The 23,235-nt window shown below is 40.2% G+C and overlaps 1 protein-coding gene across 1 annotated transcript in view; it reads left to right on the plus strand.

Annotated features, from left to right (window-relative positions):
- Positions 1–1,168: 1,168 nt before the first annotated feature.
- The window catches only part of LOC117305032 (battenin-like), a 74,737-nt gene continuing 52,670 nt past the window's right edge, over positions 1,169–23,235 (plus strand). Inside the window, exons 1-6 of the mRNA XM_033789731.1 lie at positions 1,169–1,230; positions 2,620–2,745; positions 5,923–6,002; positions 7,396–7,463; positions 10,118–10,192; positions 11,878–11,930. Coding sequence (XP_033645622.1) covers positions 2,653–2,745; positions 5,923–6,002; positions 7,396–7,463; positions 10,118–10,192; positions 11,878–11,930 — 369 coding nt within the window. The 5' untranslated portion in view covers positions 1,169–1,230; positions 2,620–2,652. The remainder of the gene's footprint in view (positions 1,231–2,619; positions 2,746–5,922; positions 6,003–7,395; positions 7,464–10,117; positions 10,193–11,877; positions 11,931–23,235) is intronic.

The raw sequence follows: 23,235 nt of genomic DNA on the forward strand, positions 1-23,235 counted from the left end.
GATTCCAAGTTGGTTTAGGGGATGCCCTTTTATTTAGGCCTGTTAACATGATGTGTAAATGATTCCAAGTTGGTTTAGGGGATGCCCTTTTATTTAGGCCTGTTAACATGATGTGTAAATGATTCCAAGTTGGTTTAGGGGATGCCCTTTTATTTAGGCCTGTTAACATGATGTGTAAATGATTCCAAGTTGGTTTAGGGGATGCCCTTTTATTTAGGCCTGTTAACATGATGTGTAAATGATTCCAAGTTGGTTTAGGGGGATGCCCTTTTATTTAGGCCTGTTAACATGATGTGTAAATGATTCCAAGTTGGTTTAGGGGATGCCCTTTTATTTAGGCCTGTTAACATGATGTGTAAATGTTCCAGCACGAGAATGAAAATTGTATAAGTGTCAATTAATAAATACCTTGGACGGTTTCAAGTCTCTGATTGGTCAAAACCCGGTCACGTGGGGGTGTATTAACGTGTACAGTATAAAGACCGGCTTTGGAAAATAGCGATTAAGTGGCCCCTTAATCAGCATACACTGTGTAAAACTAAACTGCGCCAATAAAGTATCTAAACACTTACAAATGGTAAGATTTATCGGAACCTAAAATAGTATACAACAAAATAATTATTCATTTCTATTCTCCATTAATTTCTGCACATTTTTACACATCTTGTGTTGCACTACGATGTTGTTTGGTGGATTTATAGGCACTTGAGTGGTTTAAGGTCGAATTTCAAAAGTTGCAAAAGCCCCTATTCACCCCAAAGGGAACTCACACAAGCATCACACACAGACAAAATCGAGACAAAAGACACAAACTCATTTCGTTTACTTGACCATGAAATTTATTAAAACTGCTGATATCCTGTCCTCAATACTTGGTGTGTCCTCCATCACTGTCCTGAACGGCAAAGAGTCGTCTTCTCATACTCCCAACGAGACCTTTGATCTGTCCCTGGTAAATCCCCTGCCATTTCCTGATCAGGATGCGTCGCAATCCCTCGAGAGTGTTGTCAGGCTTTATGGACTTTCTTCTGCTTTCTTCAGGCTTTCTTCTGCTGCAGAAGTCACCCTCGGACGGCCACTCCTTGGCAGGTCGTCCACATATCACTGAGCTTGGTAGCCATTCCACCATTTATTGACCGTCGCTCTTGAGACGTTCCAACTTGATAAGCTGCAGCTCGAATCGACATACCGGCTTCTATCAAACCAACGATTCGTCCTCTATCCTGTTTGGTCAGTGTTGAGCCATCTTTCCTGTTATCTTGAGCACCTTTCCGTGTCTTACCATATCGGGGAATCTGGCTCTTAACCCATATTGATGTATGCCTCCCATCTTTGACCCATTTGCTTGGTTACTGACAATTAATGCTGATGTTCATCGCAATCGATTTATCCAACACGTGACAAAAAAAATCATTTATAAAAGGCGGGCAAAAGAAACGCTGATCTTACTCGTCACAATACAACAATTTAGCTTGAATAGGGGCTTTTTGCAACTTTTGAAATTCGACCTCAAGTGCCCATAAATCCACCAAACAACATCGTAGCGCAACACAAGATGTGTCAAAATGTGCAGAAATTAACGGTGACTCGAAATGAATAATTATTTTTTGGCATACTATTTCAGGTTCCGATATATCTGACCATTTGTGAGTATTTAGATACTTTATTGGCGCAGTTTAGGTGGCGCGTTGCATGCACTGTAACGCATGCTTATTTATATTCATGTTAGTTTCATTGCAACTTTGCGCGCTTTGCGCTGAAAATGTATCAATTTTGAGGTAACAGGTGCACGCGTATAGACTCATTTGTCCATAATGGTCTTGTTTACAGCGACTTGCTACATGAACACTGAGCTCATGAGCGCATTTTATTGCACAAAGAACATCTATCAGCCAATCATTTGCCTCCTTTGACACCAGTGAGGACGCTGAACAGACCATTATTTAAAAGAGTCACTGGTCTCAAAGTATCAGTAATGTGATTAACGCACGAAAGAGACGGGAACCATCAAAAGCTAAAATATGGCCCCTGAACATGTCTGGAAGTATCACCGAGAGAAAAGTCACAAAATTTGGACAATTTTAGCCGTTTATTTCATTTAAAAGGTATTTATTAATGGGGATAACAGTATGAGGACCCAGTCTTCACTGCGTGGTAATGACCTTGGTTGGTGGCTGGCGCTATTAACAGACCTCACCTCTGGCTTGGTCTGTTGACATCGCCAGCCACCAACACGGTCATTACCTTGCAGTGAAGACCGGGTCCTCGCACTGTTATTCCCTAAGTAGAGTCCAGTGATATATCTTCTCACTGATTATTCCTTCTCTTCTGGTTTCTATTCACGGGGAGCCTTAACCTACATGTATCTTGGAACCAAACTCTCTCTCTCAACCACAGACATTACATGGTTGCTTGTTGAGGTCCTTTATCTGGTGGTCAGTCAACAGCTCATTTTTTCACCTGCCACTGTGAGGTCATTCTTCTTTAGAATTTGTGCTGCAACAAACATAATAGATGAAATGTACAAGTTTAAGTCACTTATAAATATGTATTTTCCTTTATTTTGAATGTGAATCTTCATTGCTTTCTACCATTGTCTACTGTTTGATCAATCCACAGAATTTACATTTGGAAACCATTGGTTTAACCATCATGTCAGGTACTAGTGAGAGCAGTAATCAAACAGCACAGCAACCATTGAATAATGCAAGACATGAAGAATCACAAGTGTTTAATCGCAATTGGGTAAGTATTCATTCATGTCAATGTTGGTTGTACACATCTTTAAAAGGGTAGGGGTTGGTTTACTTTTTGTAGCTGACACAAAACACAATGTCCACAGATTTACATTTAACTTATACGGTTTGAAGATATTGATGATAGAAAGCTTCCCTTACTACATGTTTATTACTGGCTGAGGTGCTGTAGTTTTTGCAAACCTGCTGTCAAGTCCATAGAAACTACAATAAAACCTGTGTAGAGATTTTAAATACATTGCACAAAACGCTTTAGAGGTGTCAAATTACATTATTGAACATTGATTATAAACTAAAAAAATAATGTCTAGAGCTTTAAACTTCAAAACTTATTAATCATTGTGAATAATTTTGTTTCTTCAGCAAATTTTGCTTTAAAATAATCCCAAGGACCACAACCTTTGAAAAAATAGTTTCCCTTCGGCCTTGGGAAATAGGTTGCTCTTCTGGTCACTCAAAGTTCCTCGTGGGAATAGTCAAATGTGTATAACAGTTAGGGTTTTTATTTTCTAGTCAAAACAATATGATATTTGCATACAGCCCTTATACTAAATGTTCCAATAGAATGTTTGCATACAGCCCTGATACATAGATATAGAATAGAATAACTAGATCAGCCGCGCGTACATACGCGGGTTCTGGCATGGGGGCCGCCATTGCCTATCTCCCGTGTACATTTTCTGTGCGTTGTCGTCAGCCCGTGACTTTTTGCCGTCAGCACGTGACATTTAGCGCGTCAAAGGCCTATCTCCCGTGTACATTTTCTGTGCGTTGCCGTCAGCACGTGACTTTTTGCCGTCAGCACGTGACATTTTGCGCGTCAAAGGCCTATCTCCCGTGTACATTTTCTGTGCGTTGTCGTCAGCACGTGACTTTTTGCCGTCAGCACGTGACATTTAGCGCGTCAAAGGCCTATCTCCCGTGTACATTTTCTATGAGTTGCCGTCAGCACGTGACTTTTTGTCGTCAGCACGTGACATTTAGCGCGTCAAAGGCCTATCTCCCGTGTACATTTTCTGTGCGTTGCCGTCAGCAAGTGACTTTTTGCCGTCAGCACGTGACATTTAGCGCGTCAAAGGCCTATCTCCCGTGTACATTTTCTGTGCGTTGCCGTCAGCACGTGACTTTTTGCCGTCAGCAGGTGACATTTTGCGCGTCAAAGGCCTATCTCCCGTGTACATTTTCTATGCGTTGCCGTCAGCACGTGACTTTTTGCCGTCAGCACGTGACATTTAGCGCGTCAAAGGCCTATCTCCCGTGTACATTTTCTGTGCATTGCCGTCAGCATGTGACTTTTTGCCGTCAGCACGTGACATTTTGCGCGTCAAAGGCCTATCTCCCGTGTACATTTTCTATGCGTTGCCGTCAGCACGTGACTTTTTGCCGTCAGCACGTGACATTTAGCGCGTCAAAGGCCTATCTCCCGTGTACATTTTCTGTGCGTTGCCGTCAGCACGTGACTTTTTGCCGTCAGCACGTGACATTTAGCGCGTCAAAGGCCTATCTCCCGTGTACATTTTCTATGCGTTGCCGTCAGCACGTGACTTTTTGCCGTCAGCACGTGACATTTAGCGCGTCAAAGGCCTATCTCCCGTGTTCATTTTCCGCGCGTCGCCTTGCGAACGTGACATTTTTACCGCGTCCATGGCGAACCAAAACTTGTTCTACACAAGCAATGGCGCGTATGTATGTACGCGCGGCCGATCTAGTTATTATAATTCTATATCTATGCCCAGGCCCCTGATACTAAACAATAGAATATTTACATGACAGCCCTGATACTTACTGCAGCCCCAATAAGGGCCTCAAATATTAAGGGCAAAATTTGGAAATCTTCTTCACTACATTTGCATGTTTTCCTGGCTGGTAGGCATTAATTTAGTTTTTACCACACAACACCCTCTAGGCGCCAACAACAGTATCCTGCGGCATTCCCGCCTCATGACCTTGCCTCTTTTCTTCTAGCACGGTTCAATAGGACGTATCCTTCTTATCTGCCAATTTTTAAAATTTGAATAATATAAGAACGTCTTTAGCTTTGTGTTTTTGTTGGAGAAGTTTTGTATTAAAATGAAGATTTAGCCTCTTAGAGCTGTTTCTTGTTGAGATGAGTCGAGAGAAAGGTCATGAGGCGTGAATGCAGCAGGGCCATAGAGTTATATATAAGAACTAGAGGGCGCATTGGCCTATATACGCGCTCCGGCGTGCGCGCAGGCGGCCATTTTCTAAGTTGACAAAACTGGCATCTCACAGCGTGTGTTTGTGCGGCCATTTTGTAAGTTGAACAAACAGCATCGCGTGAGCGTTCAATAAAAAAAAACTCAAACGTGTATTTCATATTCAACGCGCAGGCAGAATGACGCGCTTGTCATCTTGCGGTCCCGTGGCGTTTATGCACGAAGCATCACTTGTGCGCCCTCTAGTTCTTATATTATATAACTCTATGAGCAGGGCATTGTGGGGAGCCAGACGGCGCTGTGTGGTAAAACTCTTAGCATTAATGCCTGCCAGCCTAGGAAATATGGAAATTTAGTAATTCATTCTACATGTAAGTAATTGCTTGTAGAGTCCAAACACACTGCTGTGGTGTAGGATTTTCAAAGGGCATCAAGGCAAGCATAAACAGTTGCAACTTAGGGCATTGAGGCAATAGTAAGGGGCATCAATGGCGATTGCTGATGTTGCCATCGTGAAATATAAGGGTTGTGCATCTGTGGCCTGCTTTCAAGATATGAATGATAAAGTCATTAATTTATCACCCTTTGTTTTAGGTCAAACTTATATTTTGTTTGTTATATTGATTATTCACTGTTATTATCCAGCCAGGAAGTGTTGAAAACATTTGAAAATGGCGACTGTGAAAATAAGGATAGCTTTTAAACACTGAACCCTTCAGCAAATGTCAACACTTTACAATAACCTCACTCAATGATCAACCTCCAGGCTCTTACTGCCCTAATTCACCATATATATCAAATTCCCACACCCTTTTTGTAGGAGGACCCAGAACTGGGGAAAATGTGCATTGAGCAACAGATTTTTGTCAGTAAACATGGTAATGTGTTGTACTTTTATTCAGTCGTGCATATCTCTAATACATGTAAGACTAAATTGACTTGAGTGCTTGATTGTTATAAGGAACTGTACATGTACATGTTTCACACAGGCTGGATTCTTTCTTCTTGGACTCTGTACACACCTTCCTTGTGCCATAATGGATACTGCTGCAAATACAATAGCCCAAAGGTTAGTATTAAACAGGACATTCAATAACATACACTTTCTGTGTCAGTTTGGTCGACCTCAGATTCACAGACACAGGCATACTAACTGCATTTATCTGCCTTATAAATTGAACTCATTCCCATGATCTCATTCTCCCGCCTACATGTACATGTAAGAAACTTATGCCACCATTTTTGTTTTACTTTTTTATTCTGAAAAATATTTTAAGGCTAAAATTATTTTCAGATATTTATTCTCCACAGAAATTTAATTTTGGGTTGATATATTTATTATTTTTAGTGAACAATTTTTAGTAAAAAAAATTGGTACAATTTATGTACATACTAAACTATAATAATACTAATTATTTCTATACTATAAGCTTAAAGAAAAGAACTCCCTTTACTTGTCACATTTTGATAACCACCGTTTTTATCGCTTGCCCAAATTATTCCCAACGGGCTACATATCACATTCCCTTCCTTCAGGGGATCTTGACCCATCCATTTTGAAGAAATGGGACAAGACACTCACTAACACGTCTATCCATCTGTCAAATTGATCAAGTTGCTGGAAGATCAACACCAACAATACATTGACAACCAGTCACTTGAGATAACGGACACTGAACTCCAAAGCTTATACAATAGCATACAAAATATAATCAGATTTATAAAACCTCCAGCACATTGTTTTTTCTTTTGATCGTTATGCGTGTGAATCATCATCCATCACTTGCGACCCTCCCTTTGAATTGTTACATGGGTCAAAGAGCTTCACTTTGGAAAAGACGACCATCGTCAGTGACCCCTTAAAAGTGCTCGGTTGTTTGGCATTTCATTATTGAGCAATATCGAGAGGTTGCGTGCAGGACTGGGTGAGAGAGGGTGATTACACGTACCTTGTTCTCCCTCGTTGATAATCATTCTCGCACATTTGCTCGCATTTTGAGGGGATAACTACCTTTAATAAATAATGTTTGTAAACGTATAATAATGTATGTTGTTTGGTTGCAAGTGATGGAAAGCCTTTCATTGGTCGTCAGACTGTTGGTTGTTGAGGCGTCAGCGTCCTCTTAAACTGCACCAGGCATAGACTTTTGAAAGGAGTTTATAAATAGTAAAAGATCAAATAATAAATCTCCTTTTAGTATCTAAGACTTTTAATTTTGTTTCAATATAAATTAAAAAATTGTTTGTGTATTTTATTAAGCTAAAATTCATTTTATAAAAAAAGTTGAGTATTTTATAGTACAGATTTCTTTATAGATGTAATTTTAATCAGAGATTTGTTTGCAGAAAAGAAATATGTTCTTCGTTAAAAATGTCATGTCATGTAGATTTTCTCTTAAGGATCTGAGTTCGTTTTAAAATACTTGATAAATACAGGTGTTTGTTTTGATTAATGTTCACAGTGACAACGCAAGTAACTTTGTGGCTACTGTATACGGTGCAGGCAATGGAGCTACAACAGTTGTGAAAAGTAAGTTAAGTGTACTTCTAGGGGTAACAACTTTAAAGCCATTGGACCCTTTCGGTAAAAGCACTATTGTCCAAAGCCCACACTTCGTGTATCACAACTTCTACATGTATATCAAATAACAAACCTGTGAAAATTTAGGCTCAATCGGTCATCGGAGTCTGGAGAAAATAGAGGGAAAACCTACCCGTGTATCCGCGCGTTTCGCCGTGTCATGACATGTGTTTAAAATAAATCCGTAATTCTCGTTAACGAGAATCGATATTGTTTTACTGTTTTCTCAAAAAGTAAAGCATTTCATGGAATAATATTTCAAGGGAAGTCTTTCACCACTACCTTCTGTAAACCCTGTAAGTTATTTGTAAATCTGTGAACTTTTTTTTTTTTTTTTCTGTACCGAAAGGGTCCAATGGCTTTAACAAAACATTAATTTGAATGCACCAATACAGTTTTCATAAAGTGATCATTTTTCTCTTTGCGATGTGTGCAGGTATATGATACCGTTTACACATTTGTGTTACAAACCAGACCCTGAATTGGACAATATACAATTGATGCACGCTGTGACGGGGTCCATGGTGTTTTGTACACTCAAGGGGGAAAATGGAACCTGCCTCGGGTTCCATTTCCCCTCGACGGTGTACAAAACCCATGGACCCCAGTCACAGCGTGCATCAATTGTATATTGTCCAATTCAGGGTCTGGTTTGTAACACAAATGTGTAAACGGTATCATATACGATCAAGGTGATGTACACCGATGTACATGTACATCACTTTTCATGTTACCCGGCCCGTCGAGCCATGTAACATGAATATTTGTTGCATTTCACATGATTGGTTCTCGACCAATCAAACTTCACAGTTTGTTACCAAGGTATTTCAATAGATTTTGGTACAGTCCATAGAAACCTAACAAATAGGCCATGGACAAAGACATCTCAAAATAAAAGATATATCGGCACTTAAAGTGAGTCAATGGTTCTTCTGTACATGTTTGTAAATGTATCGATATGTAAGTTGTAACATTGTGTCTTCCAATTATGCACATTCTTTAAAATGTGAAGGAAATTTCCAAGAAGACTAATGTTGTTTGAAGATTTGTGAAGGAACGACTTTTACATGCAAAAGCAAAACATTCAAAAGTAATCTTTATACCCCAATGTAGCTTGTTTGTGTTTACATGTGTGTGGACACTGTTCTACATAAAATGAGAAAGTGATCTTGCTGAATACACAAATACAATTTCTGCCAACCAGTCACAAAAGTTTCACTATTAGTTTTTTGGGTAACCATAAGGACATGATGTTATACCCAAACTGGATATATTGTGTGAATGGTTTGCAAAGTAACCCATGTCAAAGGAGCAGAAATGCAGCAATGGCGTAATCAATTATATATTCTTGCATGGGCATGACGGAACAGCATGAGATCACAAACTACAACAAATTGTTTCCATTCTAGTGCCCTTTTTCCATTTCTTGGCTTGGGCTCCGTCATTATTTTTAGGGCAGTGATGACAATTTGCAGAGTGTTTTCAACATTAAATGGAGCCCGGAGATGAAGTGCACAGTAAGCACAAAATCAGGTGTTAAGCAGCTCTATAAAACTAGGCCCTTGTTATAAGAAAGCATTGTCAACTATGAAATGTTTTTTGCTGCAGAATTTTGAGAACGCGAATTAAAATTTAATTTGTGGAAGACCACAACTGTGAAATTGTACCAAAAAGAACGGTTTGTAAAAACAAGTTTGACACCTTGCTGTGTGCAGGTATGGTTCGATTAGTCTAACTGGACCCAACAACCCTTTTTGACAAGTGGTCATTGTTCAGTCATAACAATGGTACATTAGGATCTCAGTGCTCAGATAAGGAACTGAAGCTGAAATCAATATAATATTGATGCAGCAATTTTTTTGTATAGTTTTATTTGAACTCTAAAAAAACATGTTTGTTTATGCTGCACATGAATTTCAATCATGTCACATGTACCATGGAGGAAGGAAGAGAAGGAGCTCGAACGAAGGGACTTCAAAAGTCGAACCCGTGGTACCGCAACCGTTTAACGACACCTCGTAATCACCCACATACCTTACACAGACAATAGGCGACCTGGCGTATGTGAGTTTGCGCGTGCGCACTTGGTTCTTCAACTCAACTATGGTGTCGTATGTCGTATGGATATAACACAGAAAAACAACTTTTTTGAGACCTGATAAAAATTGTGTACACTTGTGCTCACCAAATCGAAAAACACAATTGAATACCAACCACCCTCGTGTGCCTATACCCAAATTTTGATCCACCGCTATTGACCAGAAAGTCACAAAAAATGTAAAAATATGCCATGATGTTTCAGCGAAACACCACAAACGATAAATGAAAACAGGTATATTCACAATTCTTGTCTCCAATGATTCAACTTTACACGCAGGCAAGAGTGCAGACTGGCGGTACCACACGTTCTGTACAAAGAGATTTAATCCTACTCGTTAATCGGCCGTCCAGCTGGAGGTCTCCTATCTTTTTCCACTGGCCAGACAGGGGCATTGTCAGAGTATTCTTTTGTTACTCTGCGGTTTTGCGGGTCGTTCGAGCTCCTTTTCTTCCTTCCTCCATGCATGTACCAAGTATTTGTGTATTTTGTTTCTTTTCTTCAGATGTCAATGCATTTCTCCTGTTTCGTGTTTCCTACGGAAGTCGGTTTCTATCAAACAGTATCCTTATGCTCTCAGGTATGTATACAGATGAAGTGCAACCCGAAAGCGAATCTCATACAGACAATCAGTTCATATAATCTCTCCAAACATCATTTTAACTACATGTATGCTGAAACATGTTCCCTGCACAGCTTGCTACATGTAGTTAAAGATCACAGCAATACATGTAATACAGTCAACTCTTGTTATTACAAGTTTTAACCACCTTGTTATTTTCATGAATTTGTTGTAGAATATTGCTGCTTGTAAATTGTCCAATTTGAAAACCATAATTTTTTACTACAGTAATGTGGACCTTTACAAATTGACGTTGCTGCCAAAAATCTTCCTTTCCGATTTAATATCATGCACCACTTTTCGGTGACAACACTTTTGACAATATTAAAGTCACCTGGAAATAGATTTTTTTCCTTCTTGAAACAGTAGAGAATATGTTTCTGAACAATAAAGTAATTTGTTGAGTAATTGTTTTTAGCGATTTATATGTTTAAAGGCAATGGACACTATTGGTAATTACTCAAAATAATTATTAGCATAAAACCTTTCTTGGTGACGAGGAATGGGGAGAGGTTGATGGTATAAAACATTGTGAGAAACGGCTCCCTCTGTAGTGCCATAGTTTTCGAGAAAGAAGTAATTTACCACAAATTTTATTTCGAGACCTCAGATTTAGAACTTGAGGTCTCGAAATCAATCATCTAAATGCACACAACTTAGTGTGACAAGGGTGTTTTTTCCTTCATTATTATCTCGCAAGTTCGATGACCGATTGAGCTCAAATTTTCACAGGTTTGTTATTTTATGCGTATCTTGAGAAACACCAACTGTGCAGGCTAGTCTTTGACAATTATTACCAATAGTGTCCACTGCCTTTAAACAAAAAAAAATAAAGTTGTGTGGGGGTGACTCCGCCTACCCCTTTTGTGACGTCAATTGAGGCAGACTTTGCCTTGGTCAAACATCAAACACACGTACATACAAGTACATTTAAGTCCTAGTCGTGAGTTTTGCGCTTCAAAAAAGTTTTCTTCCTGCATTTTTCCGGCAATGTCGACAAAGTGTATTGCTGCTGGATGCAGCAAAACAACTAAAAGCCGTCGTGCTTCGAGAATCCGGAATACACTACATATTTTGACATGAAGAGAAAAGTTCTGTTCTAAAACGTGACGCCATCCCAACAATTTTTCCAGCTAGTGGGAAAGTCAAAGATGGTACCTAAAAGATGTAACGAATCTAAAGGAGCATTTGCCTAACGTGAAAAAAATCAGGTATTGTTTCAACTTTGAGGGCATGTTTTTAGCTTGTGCCACACATCACTATCTTTTGTTGGCACTGCATGCGATTCATCGCGCCTCGATTGACGTCACAAACAGCGCCCTCTCGGGTCTGGCTTATTTTCGCAAACAGACGTTAGTGAAATCGGCCCCAGAACTGGCATTTATGCACTGGCACACATATGTAGCAGATGTTAATTTGCATCGGGAATAAACATTTGAACATTAAGGTATTAAACGCCTGATAAAACACACCTAGCTATATGTAACATAAATTACCATACAGTTTTTGAACAATGGGCCAATATTCCCATGGCTTTTAAAAGGACACCGTTTTCCTACAACATTTCTTTATGGTCCAATACAAAGATTGCTTTGATAAACTGTTATTTTTATTTTTTTGTTTGTCTGTTTTTACCACTGCAGGGATAATTGGACTAGCATTTTCTCAATCATTTCCACTTGCAATTGTTTCAATCGTAAGTATTTTACACATAATTTTTTGTAATAACTGAGTGACATGTTCATTTGAGAATCCAGTTGGCTTAGTGTTTATCTTGCCATGCCTTTTACCTCTTCGGAATCTAATCTAAGGATTCTGTTTGCTGGATGGGGTAGAGTTAATTCAGGTCTTCATTTTATTTTGTGTGTGTGACCTCACATGACCTCTGCTTCTGACCGAAATGGGTCAAAAACGGTGTTTGTAATTCAAAAGTGACAACAGTTATGAAGCTGATTTCAACAATGTTAGTGTCTGGCAAAGGTGGGCAATTAAAGAAAAAATACTGATGGAGTCACAATACGCAAGAGCACCCTCTAGTGGCAGGTTGAAAACTCTTCTAAATGGACTTCTTGAAGATGTGTTTGGTGAAGTTTTATGTATTCACTTCAAAATTTACACACATGTTTTGTGATATTTTTAATAAAACTTAATGAATTGAACTGAATTGAATGTTGATCATCAGGCAGCCATCATGTGTGTGTGAAGTTTTAGATCAATGACTTTCTTCCTACATTGCTACGTCAGAAAACGTATTTTGTTTCTAAATCTACCTGACAGTAAATAAATAAATAAACAAGCAAACAAATAAATAGCACGAAGATGCATTGTTTGGTTAACAAGTTGGATTCGCTTGGGCAAAAAGACCTGCTTTATTCGTAACTCATTCAAAATTCATACAAATTCAATACAATACACGTTGGTTACAAATTGCGTAACTCAATCAAAACCATTAAATTCTTCTCAAATTCAATCAAACTCATATGACTTCAATTCAATACAAGTTGGTTACAAATTGCCTAACTCAGGCATAATCATTCAAATTCTTCTCAAATTTAATCAAATTGGTTTTAAATTCCTAGGTTCTTTGGTACTATTAGCATGAAATCGGGGCTAGGTTTGATGTAGGCATTTCAAGCTTTTTCTGTTTTCCATCTACCGTGACAAGATATCAGAGTGGGAGGGAGATGAGCATTGCTCGCAGCCGTTGCTCCACATGATCGGAGACTGTGGAGTCCATATCGTCCTATGTCGGGAACCAATGGCTGCAAGGCTTGTAGGATGGTTTCACGTGCCCTTGTGTATCTCCGGCTGTAATTAGTGGGTACAAGTCCTTTTTTTAAAGGTGTCAGCCTGCAGAGTACAGGCAAATCCAGTGTTGGGTGGATCTGACAGGGTGTTTAAATATCACTCGGCAATAATGACTGGACACGTTGGTTTATATATTCTTGCTATTATGACTTTGTCGCCCTGATGGAGTTGATCCGTTTTATAGATTTTTGTAGATGTATCACGAGACGATCTGATGGAGTTGATCCGTTTCAGATTTCTGTAGATGTAACACGAGACTATCTGATGGAGTTGATACGTTTTATAGATTTTTGTAGATGTATCACGAGACTATCTGATGGAGTTGATCCGTTTTAGATTTCTGTAGATGTAACACGAGACGATCTGATGGAGTTGATTAATTTTAGATTTCTGTAGATGTAACACGAGACGATCTGATGGGGTTGATTAGTTTTAGATTTCTGTAGATGTAACACGAGACTATCTGATGGAGTTGATCCGTTTTAGATTTCTGTAGATGTATCACGAGACGATCTGATGGAGTTGATCCGTTTTAGATTTCTGTAGATGTAACACGAGACGATCTGATGGGGTTGATTAGTTTTAGATTTCTGTAGATGTATCACGAGACTATCTGATGGAGTTGATCCGTTTTAGATTTCTGTAGATGTAACACGAAACTATCTGATGGAGTTGATCCGTTTTAGATTTCTGTAGATGTATCACGAGACTATCTGATGGAGTTGATCCGTTTTAGATTTCTGTAGATGTATCACGAGACTATCTGATGGAGTTGATCCGTTTTAGATTTCTGTAGATGTAACACGAGACTATCTGATGGAGTTGATCCGTTTTATAGATTTTTGTAGATGTATCACGAGACTATCTGATGGAGTTGATCCGTTTTAGATTTCTGTAGATGTAACACGAGACGATCTGATGGGGTTGATCCGTTTTAGATTTCTGTAGATGTAACACGAGACTATCTGATGGAGTTGATCCGTTTTAGATTTCTGTAGATGTATCACGAGACGATCTGATGGAGTTGATCCGTTTTATAGATTTTTGTAGATGTATCACGAGACGATCTGATGGAGTTGATCCGTTTTATAGATTTTTGTAGATGTATCACGAGACGATCTGATGGAGTTGATCCGTTTTAGATTTCTGTAGATGTAACACGAGACTATCTGATGGAGTTGATCCGTTTTAAATTTCTGTAGATGTAACACGAGACTATCTGATGGAGTTGATCCGTTTTAGATTTCTGTAGATGTATCACGAGACGATCTGATGGAGTTGATCCGTTTTATAGATTTTTGTAGATGTATCACGAGACGATCTGATGGAGTTGATCCGTTTTAGATTTCTGTAGATGTAACACGAGACTATCTGATGGAGTTGATCCGTTTTATAGATTTTTGTAGATGTATCACGAGACTATCTGATGGAGTTGATCCATTTTAGATTTCTGTAGATGTATCACGAGACGATCTGATGGGGTTGATTAGTTTTAGATTTCTGTAGATGTATCACGAGACTATCTGATGGAGTTGATTAATTTTAGATTTCTGTAGATGTAACACGAGACTATCTGATGGAGTTGATCCGTTTTAGATTTCTGTAGATGTATCACGTGACTATCTGATGGAGTTGATCCGTTTTAGATTTCTGTAGATGTAACGCGAGACTATCTGATGGAGTTGATCCGTTTTAGATTTCTGTAGATGTATCACGAGACTATCTGATGGAGTTGATCCGTTTTAGATTTCTGTAGATGTATCACGAGACGATCTGATGGAGTTGATCCGTTTTATAGATTTTTGTAGATGTATCACGAGACGATCTGATGGAGTTGATCCGTTTTAGATTTCTGTAGATGTAACACGAGACTATCTGATGGAGTTGATCCGTTTTATAGATTTTTGTAGATGTATCACGAGACTATCTGATGGAGTTGATCCGTTTTAGATTTCTGTAGATGTATCACGAGACGATCTGATGGGGTTGATTAGTTTTAGATTTCTGTAGATGTATCACGAGACTATCTGATGGAGTTGATTAATTTTAGATTTCTGTAGATGTAACACGAGACTATCTGATGGAGTTGATCCGTTTTAGATTTCTGTAGATGTATCACGAGACGATCTGATGGAGTTGATCCGTTTTATAGATTTTTGTGGATGTATCACGAGACTATCTGATGGAGTTGATCCGTTTTAGATTTCTGTAGATGTAACACGAGACGATCTGATGGGGTTGATTAGTTTTAGATTTCTGTAGATGTATCACGAGACTATCTGATGGAGTTGATTAATTTTAGATTTCTGTAGATGTAACACGAGACTATCTGATGGAGTTGATCCGTTTTAGATTTCTGTAGATGTATCACGTGACTATCTGATGGAGTTGATCCGTTTTAGATTTCTGTAGATGTATCACGAGACTATCTGATGGAGTTGATCCGTTTTAGATTTCTGTAGATGTAACACAAGACTATCTGATGGAGTTGATCCGTTTTAGATTTCTGTAGATGTAACACGAGACTATCTGATGGAGTTGATCCATTTTAGATTTTTGTAGATGTAACACGAGACGATCTGATGGGGTTGATTAGTTTTAGATTTCTGTAGATGTAACACGAGACTATCTGATGGAGTTGATCCGTTTTAGATTTCTGTAGATGTATCACGAGACGATCTGATGGAGTTGATCCGTTTTAGATTTTTGTAGATGTAACACGAGACTATCTGATGGAGTTGATCCGTTTTAGATTTCTGTAGATTTAACACGAGACTATCTGGTGTAGTCCCATCGTCTGATCTGACTGATGTCAACAAATCTCAAAAATACGGCTTAAGTGATCAAACAAATGAAAAGAGTTCGAAGGTCAGTCAGTGTCGCGGTTGGATGGCCATGGGAAACAAGTAATTTTTCTAAAATGTTGGATGAAATGGGCTCTTTTCTCTTGACTGGTGTGGCGTGGAGACGTTTGTAACCCTGTAGTGCTAGTTTGAACATGGGGTGTCCATAGGAGATGGGAGCCCGGCTATGGACCCACTTGATACTTGCAGCGAAAGCGTCTGCAGCAGTTTTCGCTTCAGATGTCGCAGAGAGGTGTATGATGTAGAGTGTAAGATGGAACGGGGCAGCTGGTATGGTATGGATTCTGTTTTTTGAGTTTGCCCAGTTCTCCCATTTAGTCCATGAGGCGATATTTGTTGGTTGTGGATGATGCCTTGGTTGCCATCAGCAGGTTAGGTAGGGACTAGGCGAGTGATTGCAGGGTGTGATCCTGGATCGAGTTGCCAAAAGATTTCCATATCTCTGTTGATAAAAAACAAGCATACAGGAAAACCAAAAGTATACATTTCGCTACCTTCATAACATAAAACTTTGCCTAATGAACTACTCGTCAAAAACAATTCGGATTATAAACAGCAACAACAACGGTAACAACAACAACACAACAACATCAACAACAACAACAACAACAAGGTAGTCGGTATCAGTCCAGCGGTTGCTTGCGCTCGGAGGCCACGCAAATCCCCCTAATTTCTGGGAGGGAACGTGGTTGCATCCAAGGACACCGAGTGGGGGCGCAGTCCCTTTTCCTTGCAAAAAGGGAGGGCTAGAAGGGGAACAAGGTGTAATTACTCAATCGAGAATGAGGAATTGTGCTCGGAACAGGGTTTATACCCTGTTAAGTGAGCATTAACAAAGGGATATGCGTAATGTCATTTTCTTCCTACATCGGAAAATGTATTTCTTTTATAAATCTACCTTTTGGTAAATAAATAAATAAACAAGCAAATAAATAAATAGCACGAAGAGGCATTGTTTGGTTAACAAGTTGGATACGTTTGGGCATGAGAGACGCCAAAGAAGGGTTTCTCTTTTTCTGACTGTTTTGTTATAGTAGGGCGGTACAATTCAATAAATATACCAGCGTCTCAAAAGAGAAAGTCTAAAATATCTTTGATAGATAGCATATAAGCAAAATATATTCACAAACATCTGGCGCACAAATCGACCTAGTGCATTTGCACTGAGTAACGGATTATGTAAATCCTCTCATTTGTCAAATAGACATTTATATAGGCTTTGTAGTCTGGACTACCATTACAGGGCCAATGTTCATTGAATTGAATAATCCGGGATTCTTTGTATAGTTTAATCTCAATGCCAATGTAAGGAATGTTGGTTCTGTGCAAAAAAGGCGAATTGTTACCCAAAGAGTATGGGTGAAAGGTAATATTCACCAATTTCCAATCTAGAACATGTTCGTTCAAATGCAAGCCGTCTGGGCAAATCAGTGGCCAGGATTGTGAGGAGAGCCATTTTGGAACGACTAATGTACCGGCTGCTTTGGATGGTTTCATGAGTCTGATGACTGTGAATATAAGGGAAACAGGTGGGCAAAGGTAATTGTTATGCCCGGACTAGTATTGACAAAATGTGTCCACCCTGGTAACACCCCTGCACCAAAACCTGGTGTTGAATGCTTTGAGTTTTCTTTGCTGAGGGGATGCAAATCAATCTATTGTGTGCCCCATGCTAAATCGATTGTTGCAAAGGCATAGTCATCAATGGACCAATCATCGTAATCTACGAATTTGCTTATTTTATCTGCTATCTTGTTCTCGACCCTGGCTAACCATTTGGGAACAATGACAATGTCGTGTGAATGGCAGATGGTGTAACTACCGATTCCTAATTCTTGTAGATCGGCTTATCGCTCCCGCAACTTACAATGTGTGGGACGTAAGTTGTCTGTTAAGCATTTCACTTTGTGGTTTGCCAGAAAAGATTTAGATTCTTTGAGAACTCTGAGTACAGCGGCTAGTTCGCTAGTTCGCGCCATGTTGAGCTGTTGATTGCGGTCCAAAGGCCATGAAATTGCATTTTGGCGGAGCTGTGGATGTATGCGCACATTGCCCCTAGCGCTGGCATCTGAGGAAATTTGAATATGTGGTACCAGCAAGAATTTGAATGGGAAGCCATTTAGTGAATGGATGTTTAGTATCCAGAAGTCAAGCTCAGTAATGACGCAACTTGTGAGAAGTATTGAGCTTGCCCAAGATTGGCGCTCGTTGATTGTGCTATAGCATTCGCGGGTCATGAGTCTGGCTATTGGGCTTATAGCGGGGTTAATGGAAATGAATTGGCCTGCAATGGAGGCTAAATCCCTTACTGAGGTTATCGAGTGTGACGCATGCAGAGACAAAAGATTATGAATAGATGACGTTAATTTGTCACGCTTAGCATTTGGAATGTAAAGCAAAGATGAAACATGAGTCTATGAAGAAACCCAAAAAGTTAATGCTTGTGGAGGGGTTCCAAACGCACTTCTTTTTGCTTAGAACAAAGCCACTGCAGGCTATTGTATCCTTTACGATAACTGAGTTTTTCGAAGCAGCATGATTGGTTCGAGAGATTATGATACCATCATCAATGTACACGAATGAAAGTAATCCTTGTGCGCGTCAATGATGTACTAATGGCCTGACGACCTTTGTAAATATATAGCATGCACTGCTGAGCCCAAATAAGAGATCTGTGAAAACATAATACTTTACGCAATTGTCATGGGTCCAAGAAAAACCCAGGTATTGTTGGTGAGGGGGAAATATATCAATGTGATGATAGCCCGACTCCATGTCAAAAGATAAGTAAAACTGATGAGGTCCGTGGACCTGGGAGATGTGTTTTAAGCCTTCATATTTGAATTTAGTTAATGAAATATACTGGTTATTGTATAACAGTTGTGCAATTGCGGTAGTCGCAAATTGGGAACAGTTCAAACTTCATTTGTTATTTTTCGCGAAAAATGGTGGAGGTAATTGTTTAAAGCCACTTTAGATCCTGATGCAATTGTTTCAGTAACAAAAAGGCAAGCAAGCTTTCAATTTACCTTTAACTGTCGCTGGGGCTGTAAAGCCTGGGTTGATCTCCGAAGCTTCCCAGTCTCAAGGTAGAAGGAGATCTGGTTGTTGCAAGTCTGGGCTGCTTGTGGCTTGTTTGTAGTGCTCTGAGGGACGGGCAATTGGAACGGACATGGCCCATGAGGGCGCACTGGAAGCACATTATGCGGTCGATGTTAAAGTTGGGGCTGGTGAAGTATGGGCGACGAAAAAGTAGTTATTAGGTTGATAAGTCGCAGGAGTCGGAAAGCTGATCCCGCATTTCTCGCAAAATCTAGACTGATTTCTAGTTTTCTTGGATGCGTCACATTTTTTTTGTCTCTTGTCGTTCAAGTTGTCTGCCAGGTTGTCTGCCAAATACTCTTTGACTGTAGCCCAACCTAGGGATGAGCGGTCGACCAGTTTGATAAGCTTCTGTCGCTGTTAAACTGCATCCAAGGCCTCTTGGAGGGTTGATTTTGTGTTGGTGAAGTCACCAAGCTCGGGAAAACCCAGAGTGGACTAGGCCTTTGTAGTGGTTAAACTGCTGTTTGTTCCCCTCGCTTTAAAGGGAACTGCAGTTTCTGAAAGCTTTTGCTTTTTAGAAGTAGTATCCACTCTATGTTGTAGATGCTGAATAGCACTCAGTATCTCTTGATTAGAGACTTGGGCGCGAATAGCACTCAGTATCTCTTGAGTAGAGACTTGGGCCTGAATAGCACTCAGTATCTCTTGATTAGAGACTTGGGCCTGAATAGCACTCAGTATCTCTTGATTAGAGACTTGGGCCTGAATAGCACTCAGTATCTCTTGATTAGAGACTTGGGCCTGAATAGCACTCAGTATCTCTTGATTAGAGACTTGGGCCTGAATAGCACTCAGTATCTCTTGATTAGAGACTTGGGCCTGAATAGCACTCAGTATCTCTTGATTAGAGACTTGGGCCTGAATAGCACTCAGTATCTCTTGATTAGAGACTTGGGCCTGAATAGCACTCAGTATCTCTTGATTAGAGACTTGGGCCTGAATAGCACTCAGTATCTCTTGATTAGAGACTTGGGCCTGAATAGCACTCAGTATCTCTTGATTAGAGACTTGGGCCTGAATAGCACTCAGTATCTCTTGATTAGAGACTTGGGCCTGAATAGCACTCAGTATCTCTTGATTAGAGACTTGGGCCTGAATAGCACTCAGTATCTCTTGATTAGAGACTTGGGCCTGAATAGCACTCAGTATCTCTTGATTAGAGACTTGGGCCTGAATAGCACTCAGTATCTCTTGATTAGAGACTTGGGCCTGAATAGCACTCAGTATCTCTTGATTAGAGACTTGGGCCTGAATAGCACTCAGTATCTCTTGATTAGAGACTTGGGCCTGAATAGCACTCAGTATCTCTTGATTAGAGACTTGGGCCTGAATAGCACTCAGTATCTCTTGATTAGAGACTTGGGCCTGAATAGCACTCAGTATCTCTTGATTAGAGACTTGGGCCTGAATAGCACTCAGTATCTCTTGATTAGAGACTTGGGCCTGAATAGCACTCAGTATCTCTTGATTAGAGACTTGGGCCTGAATAGCACTCAGTATCTCTTGATTAGAGACTTGGGCCTGAATAGCACTCAGTATCTCTTGATTAGAGACTTGGGCCTGAATAGCACTCAGTATCTCTTGATTAGAGACTTGGGCCTGAATAGCACTCAGTATCTCTTGATTAGAGACTTGGGCCTGAATAGCACTCAGTATCTCTTGATTAGAGACTTGGGCCTGAATAGCACTCAGTATCTCTTGATTAGAGACTTGGGCCTGAATAGCACTCAGTATCTCTTGATTAGAGACTTGGGCCTGAATAGCACTCAGTATCTCTTGATTAGAGACTAGGGCCTGAATAGCACTCAGTATCTCTTGATTAGAGACTTGGGCCTGAATAGCACTCAGTATCTCTTGATTAGAGACTTGGGCCTGAATAGCACTCAGTATCTCTTGATTAGAGACTTGGGCCTGAATAGCACTCAGTATCTCTTGATTAGAGACTTGGGCCTGAATAGCACTCAGTATCTCTTGATTAGAGACTTGGGCCTGAATAGCACTCAGTATCTCTTGATTAGAGACTTGGGCCTGAATAGCACTCAGTATCTCTTGATTAGAGACTTGGGCCTGAATAGCACTCAGTATCTCTTGATTAGAGACTTGGGCCTGAATAGCACTCAGTATCTCTTGATTAGAGACTTGGGCCTGGTATCCACTCTATGTTGTAGATGCTGAATAGCACTCAGTATCTCTTGATTAGAGACTTGGGCCTGAATAGCACTCAGTATCTCTTGATTAGAGACTTGGGCCTGGTATCCACTCTATGTTGTAGATGCTGAATAGCACTCAGTATCTCTTGATTAGGGACTTGGGCCTGAATAGCACTCAGTATCTCTTGATTAGAGACTTGGGCCTGAATAGCACTCAGTATCTCTTGATTAGAGACTTGGGCCTGAATAGCACTCAGTATCTCTTGATTAGAGACTTGGGCCTGAATAGCACTCAGTATCTCTTGATTAGAGACTTGGGCCTGGTATCCACTCTATGTTGTAGATGCTGAATAGCACTCAGTATCTCTTGATTAGAGACTTGGGCCTGAATAGCACTCAGTATCTCTTGATTAGAGACTTGGGCCTGAATAGCACTCAGTATCTCTTGATTAGAGACTTGGGCCTGAATAGCACTCAGTATCTCTTGATTAGAGACTTGGGCCTGAATAGCACTCAGTATCTCTTGATTAGAGACTTGGGCCTGAATAGCACTCAGTATCTCTTGATTAGAGACTTGGGCCTGAATAGCACTCAGTATCTCTTGATTAGAGACTTGGGCCTGAATAGCACTCAGTATCTCTTGATTAGAGACCTTGGCCTGAATAGCACTCAGTATCTCTTGATTAGAGACTTGGGCCTGAATAGCACTCAGTATCTCTTGATTAGAGACTTGGGCCTGAATAGCACTCAGTATCTCTTGATTAGAGACTTGGGCCTGAATAGCACTCAGTATCTCTTGATTAGAGACTTGGGCCTGGTATCCACTCTGTTGTAGATGCTGAATAGCACTCAGTATCTCTTGATTAGAGACTTGGGCCTGAATAGCACTCAGTATCTCTTGATTAGAGACTTGGGCCTGAATAGCACTCAGTATCTCTTGATTAGAGACTTGGGCCTGAATAGCACTCAGTATCTCTTGATTAGAGACTTGGGCCTGAATAGCACTCAGTATCTCTTGATTAGAGACTTGGGCCTGAATAGCACTCAGTATCTCTTGATTAGAGACTTGGGCCTGAATAGCACTCAGTATCTCTTGATTAGAGACTTGGGCCTGGTATCCACTCTATGTTGTAGATGCTGAATAGCACTCAGTATCTCTTGATTAGAGACTTGGGCCTGAATAGCACTCAGTATCTCTTGATTAGAGACTTGGGCCTGAATAGCACTCAGTATCTCTTGATTAGAGACTTGGGCCTGAATAGCACTCAGTATCTCTTGATTAGAGACTTGGGCCTGAATAGCACTCAGTATCTCTTGATTAGAGACTTGGGCCTGAATAGCACTCAGTATCTCTTGATTAGAGACTTGGGCCTGAATAGCACTCAGTATCTCTTGATTAGAGACTTGGGCCTGAATAGCACTCAGTATCTCTTGATTAGAGACTTGGGCCTGAATAGCACTCAGTATCTCTTGATTAGAGACTAGGGCCTGAATAGCACTCAGTATCTCTTGATTAGAGACTTGGGCCTGAATAGCACTCAGTATCTCTTGATTAGAGACTTGGGCCTGAATAGCACTCAGTATCTCTTGATTAGAGACTTGGGCCTGAATAGCACTCAGTATCTCTTGATTAGAGACTTGGGCCTGAATAGCACTCAGTATCTCTTGATTAGAGACTTGGGCCTGAATAGCACTCAGTATCTCTTGATTAGAGACTTGGGCCTGAATAGCACTCAGTATCTCTTGATTAGAGACTTGGGCCTGGTTTTCAAGGCTCGTAGTTGAGAGTGTAAGATGTCTTAAAAAAAAATACAACGAGCAAGGTGGAAATTACTCAATCGAGAATGAGGAATTGTGCTCGGAACAGGGTTTATATACCCTGTTGAGTGAGCATTAACAAAGGGATATGCGTAAGCGCTTATGGCACAGCGTTTCGTTCGATAGCGAAAATAAATGTCACGTCATTGGGGGTCATGGGATGTGGAATTAAAGGTGCATTTTTTGAAGTCGTATAACTCCCGAAGTAATGATGAGATCAAGTTGAAACTTTGTAGGTTGTTAGATATTGGCAAGT

Source organism: Asterias rubens, chromosome 22 (genome assembly GCF_902459465.1).
Source record: "Asterias rubens chromosome 22, eAstRub1.3, whole genome shotgun sequence".
NCBI classification, from domain to species: domain Eukaryota; kingdom Metazoa; phylum Echinodermata; class Asteroidea; order Forcipulatida; family Asteriidae; genus Asterias; species Asterias rubens.